The sequence below is a fragment of the Lupinus angustifolius genome, unplaced genomic scaffold (genome assembly GCF_001865875.1).
Source record: "Lupinus angustifolius cultivar Tanjil unplaced genomic scaffold, LupAngTanjil_v1.0 Scaffold_39_59, whole genome shotgun sequence".
NCBI lineage: Eukaryota > Viridiplantae > Streptophyta > Magnoliopsida > Fabales > Fabaceae > Lupinus > Lupinus angustifolius.
Window position 1 is genome coordinate 12,527 of NW_017721115.1, and position 11,540 is coordinate 24,066.

Here is an 11,540-nt window from a genome sequence, read left to right on the forward strand (position 1 = left end):
TGTCTGCATTTCTCGTCACAATGTCAAACCACCCCTCTCACCATTCGTGTGCTACTCCCATCCCATGTCTATCTCAGTCTAAGGCCTTCTTCGCACTTCACTAGCAGAGTTCCATTTTTTCAATGCTTTCATGAATTTATCATGTCATTTGGGTTAATCATATTATGTTGGTTCTACCATGTATGTGCTTTACCCTACATGCTTTTGGTATTGGTGCTGAGAAATGAACCATCGTAAAAACAAAGGTAAGTGTGCATTAAACAATGAGCTCTTCTATTCTTTTGAATTTTATGAGGATGGGGAGTGTATAGTTTCATCACCTTACAGGATGAACAAGGGTGTGTCTTTTAAAATCTGAAAAAAAGGAAGCAGGAATCACAAAAAGATTTCAGCTTGCCAATGGTTTCATGAAAATTATGACTTCGGGTTAATAAAATCTGACTCTTTTCCCATCTTTGGCAATTTTTTATGATTCTTAGATAATCTTAATGAGAAACACATAACTCAGGTTTCAAATTTCTGTTTTAATATTCTAGTCTATTTTTATAGTTTAAATCCTCTTTAATATTAAAGAGTCCAATACTGGAATATGAGGAGAAAGATTGTGATAAGTGTCGCAATCTTCAACCCGTACTAAACACTCTGGTACCGGAGAGGAATTGCGTTCCTTTTTTAATTTTTTGATGTTTCTTTCATCTCTCTTCATTTTAGAGGACATTATTGATGGGAGGTGGTTATTCATGTGAAGATGTTTCAATTGGACAAGCAAGTGTTATTTCTGTCTGTTGTAGACAAACTGTAAGATTCAAGAGGACAGGACAATGTAAGTATTCTTTGAGAATTAAATAAGAATTGGCATATGATTTTGTTTACAATATAGGAGATAACATTTGTTGCCCCATAAAATGCGTCACAATCCTATATCATGGATTATGATTGGTCATTAAACATTATACAATATCATATGATTCATATCTTATTATTTGTTAGTGTTGAAAATTTAAATCATTTCATCAATCAATCTCCATGGCACAGGTGTAGCACACTTTGTGCGACAACACATGTCTAAGAATATAAACATCTTCTGAGTTTGTTTGATGAAATTTATGTGACAGAATATCCCATAGGACACAATCATGTATAGATCATTTGTGAAATGTGATGATCCAAAAGGAGTTGTGGAATGTGGGAAACTTAGGAAATACAGGATATGCTCCCAGAAAGTGAAGGACATGGTAAAAATCCAGAAGCCAGTTGAAAACGCATCACTGATAAACAAAACAAACAAAGAAGAGAAGGTCCCAAAAGGTTCCATCGAAAAATTCTTTGATCCATCCTCCTTACCGTTCGCGCAGGTCTCTGGAGGGGATCAAAATTTGAACAACATGATTGATTCAAGGTCTAGCATTCTTAGGAAAGAGGAAAGAAGGTCCGAAGATTTTGCAAAAAAATTGTTAAAAGGAGCTCTTGTTCTGCAAGATTCTCTAGTCATGCTTGCAAAGTTGCAAGATGATTCAGAAGAGATGGCTTGTTTAAATAGGGAACTGGCCGAGATACCTAAAAGAGACAGAATAGAAACGAACATGATTGGTACAACTGATGCTAATCAATTCAGTGACCAAAGTGATTATCCAATGGCATGTCAAAGACCTCAGCCTTCTGATGATGGTTCTTCAAGTAATTGCGAAGAGAAAGTTAAGAAAGTGTTTAAGGAGAGCTCGGTATGGCAAAATCTATTCCAAAGCACAACCATTGAAAGATTGGATTCGGCATCAGAAACACCTACAAGCCCAAGCCATTTTTCTGCCAAGGTTAGGATTGACAGGTCTTCTGATCTTTCTAACTGCCTTACAATTTCAAAGGTCGAAAGAAAACCCGGCCTAGTTGCCAAACTCATGGGTTTAGAAGAAGCCCCATCTAGATCATGTCCATTTGTTATGCAGAAACAGCTGGATGGTGAAAAGATTCTGAATCAGAAAAGACCGACATTTGAGTTAGATATGTTCAAGCTAAGAAAGAATAGTTCTATGCTTGAGAAGGCTAATCCAGAAAGAAAGACCCTGAGGGAAACTCTTGAGACTATGCATTTCAAAGGGATTTTAAAGAAGAGTTTTGTCAAAGAGCCTATGCTTCAGATCCATCATTTCAATAGCCCATCCTCCAAGCGGTTTGATGATTTAACACACATTGTTCCTCCATTCCAGGAATCAGTAAAACCTCATGTGCCATATCCTCCTGAAGGGTTATCCCGGAGAAAACTGAAAGCAGATTTAGTCTCTTCCAAAACTATTAAACCCAGAAAAGGTTCCGGTTCAAACAACATGGGAAATGAAATGGAAAAAGATGTAAGCAAAAGGCTTACCAAAGAGGCTATGAAACTGAATGCAAAAGGAATCAATACTGTTGAAGGTGAGAGAAGTTCGTGTAAGGTAAAACTGCATTGTCAAGTTAGCCACATATCACAGTTAAATGAGACAAGTGATATAAAATGTAAGGTACAGAACATTAGCAGAAAACTGCCAGAAAATGATATCTCAGAACCGAGAATTGTAGCATCACCTCAATTGAAGAAACATATGAAAAACCAAAGTCCTATTGCTGAGTCTGAAGAGGCTAAACAAATTGTAAGTTTCCCTTATTGTAATTTCCTTAGTTTCTTATTGAAGTACCATGTATAAAACAAAGATCGGATTGTAAAGTAAATGAATGAAACAAGACTTTCAATGTGAGTTTGAATTCACAATTCTTCTGTGCAGGCTGAACAAATTGAGCAGGGAGAAGTGAAGAAGAGTTTCGATGATTGTTGTAAGGATGAATATACGGATATTAGAATTTCCACACCAGTATCAGTATCAGTAGCAGATGAATTCCTTATGCAGTTTGAAACATATGCTTCCGCGATTAAGATCGGAGGTAATTTTCTATAGTTAAATCTAGTGGTACAGAATTGAACTTAAAACTCAAAGGAATTTAATGTTTCAAAGTGGGAAAAGAAAAATAAGTATGCAATTAGCAGTGTATATATAATAAGATATGCACTAGTTATGAAGTTATGCATCTTCTTTAAACTTATCAATATCATAAGAGTGAAACCATGCTTATCATTATCATGATGAGAGAATAACATGCCTTAATTTCTTAAACATTTTCAAAAAATGTACTACTACATCCGTCCACTTATCTGCCTTGTATATCAACATATTATATGTTGTTTCTTAGTTTTCACTTTGAGTTGTAATATCTATACACTGTTGTAAAGATTTATGTACACTCAATTCACCATTCATTTATATTATTTATATGTAAAAGTTAATGATAATAAAATAATGAACGGTAGATTGATGCAATAAAAATTTAAAAATCTCTTTCATTGTCGATGTATACGTATTTTATCTCTCACAACCAAAAGCACACCATATAGTGACTGGTTTAGCATTTTGCATGCCAAATCGTTCCAACACTTTCTCAATATACTTCTTTTGTGATAGAAAGAGCGTCCCTTCTTTTCTATCTCTCTGAATCTCCATTCCTAGAATTTTCCTTCCAGCTCCTAAGTCCTTCATTTCAAACTCTGAGCTCAATTGAGCTTTTAAGCTTTTTATTTCTGACATGTTCTTACATGCGATCAACATGTCATCAACATAAAGAAGGAGATAGATAAATGACTTATTTGCCAGCTTCTTGTAGTAGACACAACTATCATGCTCACTTCTACAATAGCCATTTTCGAGCATGAAGGTGTCAAACCGTCGATACCACTGTCTAGAAGATTGTTTTAAGCCATATAAGGATTTCTTCAGTAAGCAAACATGATCTTCCTTCCCTTGAACTTCAAATCCTTCAGGTTGTTTCATATAGATTTGTTCCTCCAACTCACCATGCAAGAATGCTGTTTTGACATCTAGTTGCTCAAGTTCCATATCAAATTGAGCTACAATGGCAAGTAGGATGCGAATAGAGCTATGTTTTACCACAGGGGAGAAAACTTCATTGAAATCAATTCCTTCTCTTTGTGTAAAACCTTTGGCCACTAATCGCGCTTTGAATCTTGCATCTTCAACTCCAGGAATTCCTTCCTTCTTCTTGAAGACCCATTTGCATCCAACAACCTTTTGAGACTTTGGTCGTTTCTCAAGAACCCAAGTATGATTCTTATGAAGAGACTCAATTTCCTCTCTCATGGCAGAAATCCATTTGGAAGCTTCTTTATTGTTGATAGCTTCTTCATATGATTGTGGCTCACAATTGCTGATATCATCAGCAACATTTAGAGCATAAGACACCAGATCAGCATAACCATATTTCTCAGGAGGTTTTATATGTCTCCTTTGCCTATCCCTAGCCAACTGATAATGTTGCAATTGGGATACATCACTACTAGTAGATGCATCATGAACTTCTTCTTCTTGATTAAATGTATTTTCCTTCGTTGGCTCCACCTCAAACTCCACCTTCTCCGAGATACTAGGGTCTTTGTTTTCACTTGAAGACTCTTTATGAGGCTTTAGCATTTCAGCTTCATTAAAAGTAACATCCCTACTGATAGTACATTTTCTTTTCTCTGGCCACCACAACTTATATCCTTTTACACCATCAGGATATCCAAGAAAAATGCATTTCAATGCTCTTGCATCAAGTTTTCCTTCTTTGTTATGAGCATATGCAGGGCAACCAAATATCCTCAAATTATCATAATTTGCAGGAACACCCGACCACATCTCTTCTGGAGTTTTAAAGTCAATAGCCGTTGATGGACATCTGTTGATCAAGTAACAAGCTGTATTGACAGCTTCCGCCCAGAATTGTTTTGGCAATCCAGCATTTGACAACATACACCTTGTCCTTTCAAGTAAGGTTCTGTTCATCCGTTCTGCAAGTCCATTTTGTTGAGGAGTGTGCCTCACAGTATAATGTCTGACAATACCATGATCCTTGCAAAAGTTTCCGAATTCTCTGCTACAAAACTCTAGGCCATTGTCAGTTCTCAGTCGCTTGATCTTCCTCCCAGTTTGCTTTTCGATCAAGGTTTTCCACTGCTTGAACTTCACAAATGCTTCACTTTTGTGTTTCAAAATGAAGATCCAAACCTTCCTTGAATAATCATCAATGAAAGTTAGCATATATCTCCTACCACCATGAGAAGGTACTTGGGAAGGACCCCACAAGTCAGAATGTACATAATCCAACGTGCCTTTTGTTCGATGAACTGCATTGTTGAATTTTATTCGACATTGCTTCCCAAAAATGCAATGTTCACAGAAGTCTACCTTCCCGACTTGTTGACCACATAGCAATCCTTGCTTGGCCAACTCGGCTAGACCTCTTTCACTAACATGACCCATTCTTAGATGCCACAATTTGGTGACATCATAATCACTTGTTGATGAGACAGCAGCAACACCCGTGATTGTGTTTCCTTGTAGCATGTAGAGACTATTCTCTTTCTTTCCTTTCATTACAACCATAGCGCCTTTAGATATTCTTATAGCTCCACCTTCACCTTTGTAGCTATAACCTTTTGAATCTAGTGTTCCCAAGGAAATCAGATTTTTCTTCAATTCTGGAACATGCCTTACATCTGTCAACGTCCTTACGATTCCATCGAACATCTTGATTCTAATTGAGCCGATGCCAATGACCTTGCAGGGAGCATTATTTCCCAAAAGGACCTTGCCCCCATCTAAGGGTTGGTAAGTTGAAAACCAATCCTTAATGGGACACATGTGATATGAGCATCCAGAATCAAGTACCCATTCATCTTTTGAATCGTGCTCTGAGACTATTAGTGCATCTGCACTATCATAGTCATTTGCTACAGCTGCATCTCCATATTCACAAATCTTTTCCTTGCCTTTGCGCTCTGGACAATTCTTTCTTATATGACCTTCCTTATGACAATGAAAACATTTATACTTTCTAGGTTTCGCTTTAGACTTGGACCTAGATTTCCCTCTTTCACCAAATTGATTTCGCCTCTCTGTTCTTCCTCTGGCAAAAAGACTATCACCTGAGCCTTCAGATCTCGAATCTGATACTCTTTTCTTCAGTTCTTTTGAGTGCAACGCCGCCTTTACTTCGTCTAAGGTCAGATCTTCTCGACCATACATCATGGTGTCGATGAAGTGCTCATAAGAACTTGGAAGGGAACATAGTAGAAGAATTGCTTGGTCTTCATCTTCAATTTTAACATCAATATTCTTTAGATCAAGAATAATTTTGTTAAATTCATCCAGATGATCTTTTATGGGTTTTCCTTCCTGCATTTGAAGGGTATATATTCTTTTCTTCAAATACAGCCTGTTGGTGAGTGACTTCGTCATATACAGGCTTTCCAGCTTCAACCATAATGAAGCAGCTGTAGTTTCATCTGACACTTCTCGTAGAACTTCATCTCCCAAGCACAACAAAATTGCACTATGTGCTTTTTCCAGGTTTTCATCCTTCTCGTCCTCGGTCAGACTCTGTGGTAACTTGTTTCTACCTTCCAAGGCTTTTCCCAAGCCTTGATGAACTAGTAGAGCCTTCATCTTCAATCGCCATAGGTTGAAATCATTTTCTCCATTAAATTTCTCCAAATCAAATTTAGCACTCGCCATGATAACCGTATACCAGAACAGTATCGTAGTCCGTGAACATACACCAGGAAAGCTCCCAGGAAAGAGAGGTGGGTCTTAACAGACACGCTTAAATACCAGGTCTTTCCTAAGACAGAACTTTCCTAGACATGCACTTTCACACTATTATACCTTTCTAGTAACAAGAACAATTCTTTTCTGGTGTGTAAGATCAGACAATGCTGCAAACACAGAGCATACTAAGAATTTTCTTTTAGATCGTACGGCTTAGCATGCAAGAGCTCTACGAGCTCTGATACCAGTTTGTTGATGCGGAAGACATATGGAGAAAATATAATAGAGAAAATGACACCGAGAAATTAACGTGGTTCAGCAATTTGCCTACGTCCACGGTTGAAGAGCAACAATGATATTATCACTATGATAAAAGAGAATTACAAGTTCACTCAAGTGTTTCACTCACTTCCCAAAACCCAAGTACACCCAATATCACTCTCACTCACTTATATCTTAAACACTAAAATATTCCTCACAATATTAGAACAAGAGAAGAAGAGAGAATATGCACTAAGGCTAGAATATTGGTGTGTCTTACAATGGCTTGGAGCATTCCTATTTATAGCCAAAGCCTTGAGGATCCTATGGCCAAAAACAAAGATGCTTCACCACAACCTCTTCTTCTCATTGGCTACAAAAGAGGTTACACTATAGCCACTCATTTTACTTGGCCACAAGAATGTTTCATCATAGCCACTTCTTTTGCCACATCATTCTCTTTTTCTTTTAAGCCAATATTTAATAAATCTCCACCTTGGCTAAAAGACTATCATAACTATTTTCATGTTGCTCTTCTTCATGCCCACTAGAGATTCTGGACATCAATCAAGTCCAGACAATGCCTGAACTTCGTTGTTGGAACTGGTTTCGTCATCATGTCAGCAGGATTATTTGCACTGGGTATTTTCTCCACTTTAACAATTCCTTTCTCAATGATATCTCTGATAAAGTGCATCCGAACATCAATATGTTTTGTTCTTTCATGATACATTGGATTTTTTGTGAGATGTATAGCACTTTGACTATCACAGTAGATGGTTGTTTCTTCTAGTTGTATACCCAACTCTTCAATTAGACCTTTCTCCCAAATGGCTTCCTTTACAGCTTCTGTTACTGCGATGTACTCCGCTTCAGTTGTAGATAAAGCAACAATTGATTGTAGTGTTGCTTTCCAACTAACAGTACAACCACACAGTGTAAAAACATATCCAGTGAGTGATCTTCGCTTATCCAAATCTCCGGCATAATCTGAGTCAACATATCCGATGACCTTACTTCCAACACCTTTGACTTTTCCATACAATAAGCCAATATCCATGGTACCCTTTAGGTAGCGCATAATCCACTTCACAGCCTTCCAGTGAACTTTACCAGGACTTGCCATATACCTACTTACCACACTTACTGCTTGTGCAATATCTGGTCTAGTGCATATCATGGCATACATAAGACTGCCAACTGCACTAGCATAAGGTACACTTGACATCTCCTCATTTTCGCTCTCAGTTTGTGGACACAAGGCCATCGAAAGTTTGAAATGAGACGCTCATGGAGTAGTGACTGGTTTAGCATTTTGCATGCCAAATCGTTCCAACACTTTCTCAATATACTTCTTTTGTGATAGAAAGAGCGTCCCTTCTTTTCTATCTCTCTGAATCTCCATTCCTAGAATTTTCCTTCCAGCTCCTAAGTCCTTCATTTCAAACTCTGAGCTCAATTGAGCTTTTAAGCTTTTTATTTCTGACATGTTCTTACATGCGATCAACATGTCATCAACATAAAGAAGGAGATAGATAAATGACTTATTTGCCAGCTTCTTGTAGTAGACACAACTATCATGCTCACTTCTACAATAGCCATTTTCGAGCATGAAGGTGTCAAACCGTCGATACCACTGTCTAGAAGATTGTTTTAAGCCATATAAGGATTTCTTCAGTAAGCAAACATGATCTTCCTTCCCTTGAACTTCAAATCCTTCAGGTTGTTTCATATAGATTTGTTCCTCCAACTCACCATGCAAGAATGCTGTTTTGACATCTAGTTGCTCAAGTTCCATATCAAATTGAGCTACAATGGCAAGTAGGATGCGAATAGAGCTATGTTTTACCACAGGGGAGAAAACTTCATTGAAATCAATTCCTTCTCTTTGTGTAAAACCTTTGGCCACTAATCGCGCTTTGAATCTTGCATCTTCAACTCCAGGAATTCCTTCCTTCTTCTTGAAGACCCATTTGCATCCAACAACCTTTTGAGACTTTGGTCGTTTCTCAAGAACCCAAGTATGATTCTTATGAAGAGACTCAATTTCCTCTCTCATGGCAGAAATCCATTTGGAAGCTTCTTTATTGTTGATAGCTTCTTCATATGATTGTGGCTCACAATTGCTGATATCATCAGCAACATTTAGAGCATAAGACACCAGATCAGCATAACCATATTTCTCAGGAGGTTTTATATGTCTCCTTTGCCTATCCCTAGCCAACTGATAATGTTGCAATTGGGATACATCACTACTAGTAGATGCATCATGAACTTCTTCTTCTTGATTAAATGTATTTTCCTTCGTTGGCTCCACCTCAAACTCCACCTTCTCCGAGATACTAGGGTCTTTGTTTTCACTTGAAGACTCTTTATGAGGCTTTAGCATTTCAGCTTCATTAAAAGTAACATCCCTACTGATAGTACATTTTCTTTTCTCTGGCCACCACAACTTATATCCTTTTACACCATCAGGATATCCAAGAAAAATGCATTTCAATGCTCTTGCATCAAGTTTTCCTTCTTTGTTATGAGCATATGCAGGGCAACCAAATATCCTCAAATTATCATAATTTGCAGGAACACCCGACCACATCTCTTCTGGAGTTTTAAAGTCAATAGCCGTTGATGGACATCTGTTGATCAAGTAACAAGCTGTATTGACAGCTTCCGCCCAGAATTGTTTTGGCAATCCAGCATTTGACAACATACACCTTGTCCTTTCAAGTAAGGTTCTGTTCATCCGTTCTGCAAGTCCATTTTGTTGAGGAGTGTGCCTCACAGTATAATGTCTGACAATACCATGATCCTTGCAAAAGTTTCCGAATTCTCTGCTACAAAACTCTAGGCCATTGTCAGTTCTCAGTCGCTTGATCTTCCTCCCAGTTTGCTTTTCGATCAAGGTTTTCCACTGCTTGAACTTCACAAATGCTTCACTTTTGTGTTTCAAAATGAAGATCCAAACCTTCCTTGAATAATCATCAATGAAAGTTAGCATATATCTCCTACCACCATGAGAAGGTACTTGGGAAGGACCCCACAAGTCAGAATGTACATAATCCAACGTGCCTTTTGTTCGATGAACTGCATTGTTGAATTTTATTCGACATTGCTTCCCAAAAATGCAATGTTCACAGAAGTCTACCTTCCCGACTTGTTGACCACATAGTAATCCTTGCTTGGCCAACTCGGCTAGACCTCTTTCACCGACATGACCCATTCTTAGATGTCATAGTTTGGTGGCATCATAATCACTTGTTGATGAGATAGATTGTTGATGAGACAGCAGCAACACCCGTGATTGTGTTTCCTTGTAGCATGTAGAGACTATTCTCTTTCTTTCCTTTCATTACAACCATAGCGCCTTTAGATATTCTTATAGCTCCACCTTCACCTTTGTAGCTATAACCTTTTGAATCTAGTGTTCCCAAGGAAATCAGATTTTTCTTCAATTCTGGAACATGCCTTACATCTGTCAACGTCCTTACGATTCCATCGAACATCTTGATTCTAATTGAGCCGATGCCAATGACCTTGCAGGGAGCATTATTTCCCAAAAGGACCTTGCCCCCATCTAAGGGTTGGTAAGTTGAAAACCAATCCTTAATGGGACACATGTGATATGAGCATCCAGAATCAAGTACCCATTCATCTTTTGAATCGTGCTCTGAGACTATTAGTGCATCTGCACTATCATAGTCATTTGCTACAGCTGCATCTCCATATTCACAAATCTTTTCCTTGCCTTTGCGCTCTGGACAATTCTTTCTTATATGACCTTCCTTATGACAATGAAAACATTTATACTTTCTAGGTTTCGCTTTAGACTTGGACCTAGATTTCCCTCTTTCACCAAATTGATTTCGCCTCTCTGTTCTTCCTCTGGCAAAAAGACTATCACCTGAGCCTTCAGATCTCGAATCTGATACTCTTTTCTTCAGTTCTTTTGAGTGCAACGCCGCCTTTACTTCGTCTAAGGTCAGATCTTCTCGACCATACATCATGGTGTCGATGAAGTGCTCATAAGAACTTGGAAGGGAACATAGTAGAAGAATTGCTTGGTCTTCATCTTCAATTTTAACATCTATATTCTTTAGATCAAGAATAATTTTGTTAAATTCATCCAGATGATCTTTTATGGGTTTTCCTTCCTGCATTTGAAGGGTATATATTCTTTTCTTCAAATACAGCCTGTTGGTGAGTGACTTCGTCATATACAGGCTTTCCAGCTTCAACCATAATGAAGCAGCTGTAGTTTCATCTGACACTTCTCGTAGAACTTCATCTCCCAAGCACAACAAAATTGCACTATGTGCTTTTTCCAGGTTTTCATCCTTCTCGTCCTCGGTCAGACTCTGTGGTAACTTGTTTCTACCTTCCAAGGCTTTTCCCAAGCCTTGATGAACTAGTAGAGCCTTCATCTTCAATCGTCATAGGTTGAAATCATTTTCTCCATTAAATTTCTCCAAATCAAATTTAGCACTCGCCATGATAACCGTATACCAGAATAGTATCGTAGTCCGTGAACATACACCAGATAAAAGACACCACGTCTTGAACCAAAACCTTAAGGCATTAGTTCCATGGGTCTTTCCTTCTTATAAAGGCTTTCACTCATCCCCGCATATCCAATGTGGGACTTCACACTTG

The 11,540-nt window shown here is 38.1% G+C and overlaps 1 protein-coding gene across 1 annotated transcript; it reads left to right on the forward strand.

The window, feature by feature from the left end:
• The first annotated feature begins 1,119 nt into the window (after positions 1-1,119).
• On the forward strand, positions 1,120-2,927 carry LOC109338714. Its single transcript, XM_019576002.1, has 2 exons — positions 1,120-2,624; positions 2,757-2,927. The coding sequence occupies exons 1-2, from the start codon at positions 1,137-1,139 to the stop codon at positions 2,925-2,927; spliced, it is 1,659 nt and encodes a 552-aa protein (XP_019431547.1). The 5' UTR covers positions 1,120-1,136.
• The last annotated feature ends 8,613 nt before the right edge of the window (positions 2,928-11,540 follow it).

Bases quoted from the DNA above. Each gene is read 5' to 3' on its own strand.
- LOC109338714 (XM_019576002.1), top strand. From the start codon at position 1,137: ATGTATAGATCATTTGTGAAATGTGATGATCCAAAAGGAGTTGTGGAA. The intron at 2,625-2,756 runs GTAAGTTTCCCT...TCTTCTGTGCAG, and splicing joins CTGAAGAGGCTAAACAAATT to GCTGAACAAATTGAGCAGGG.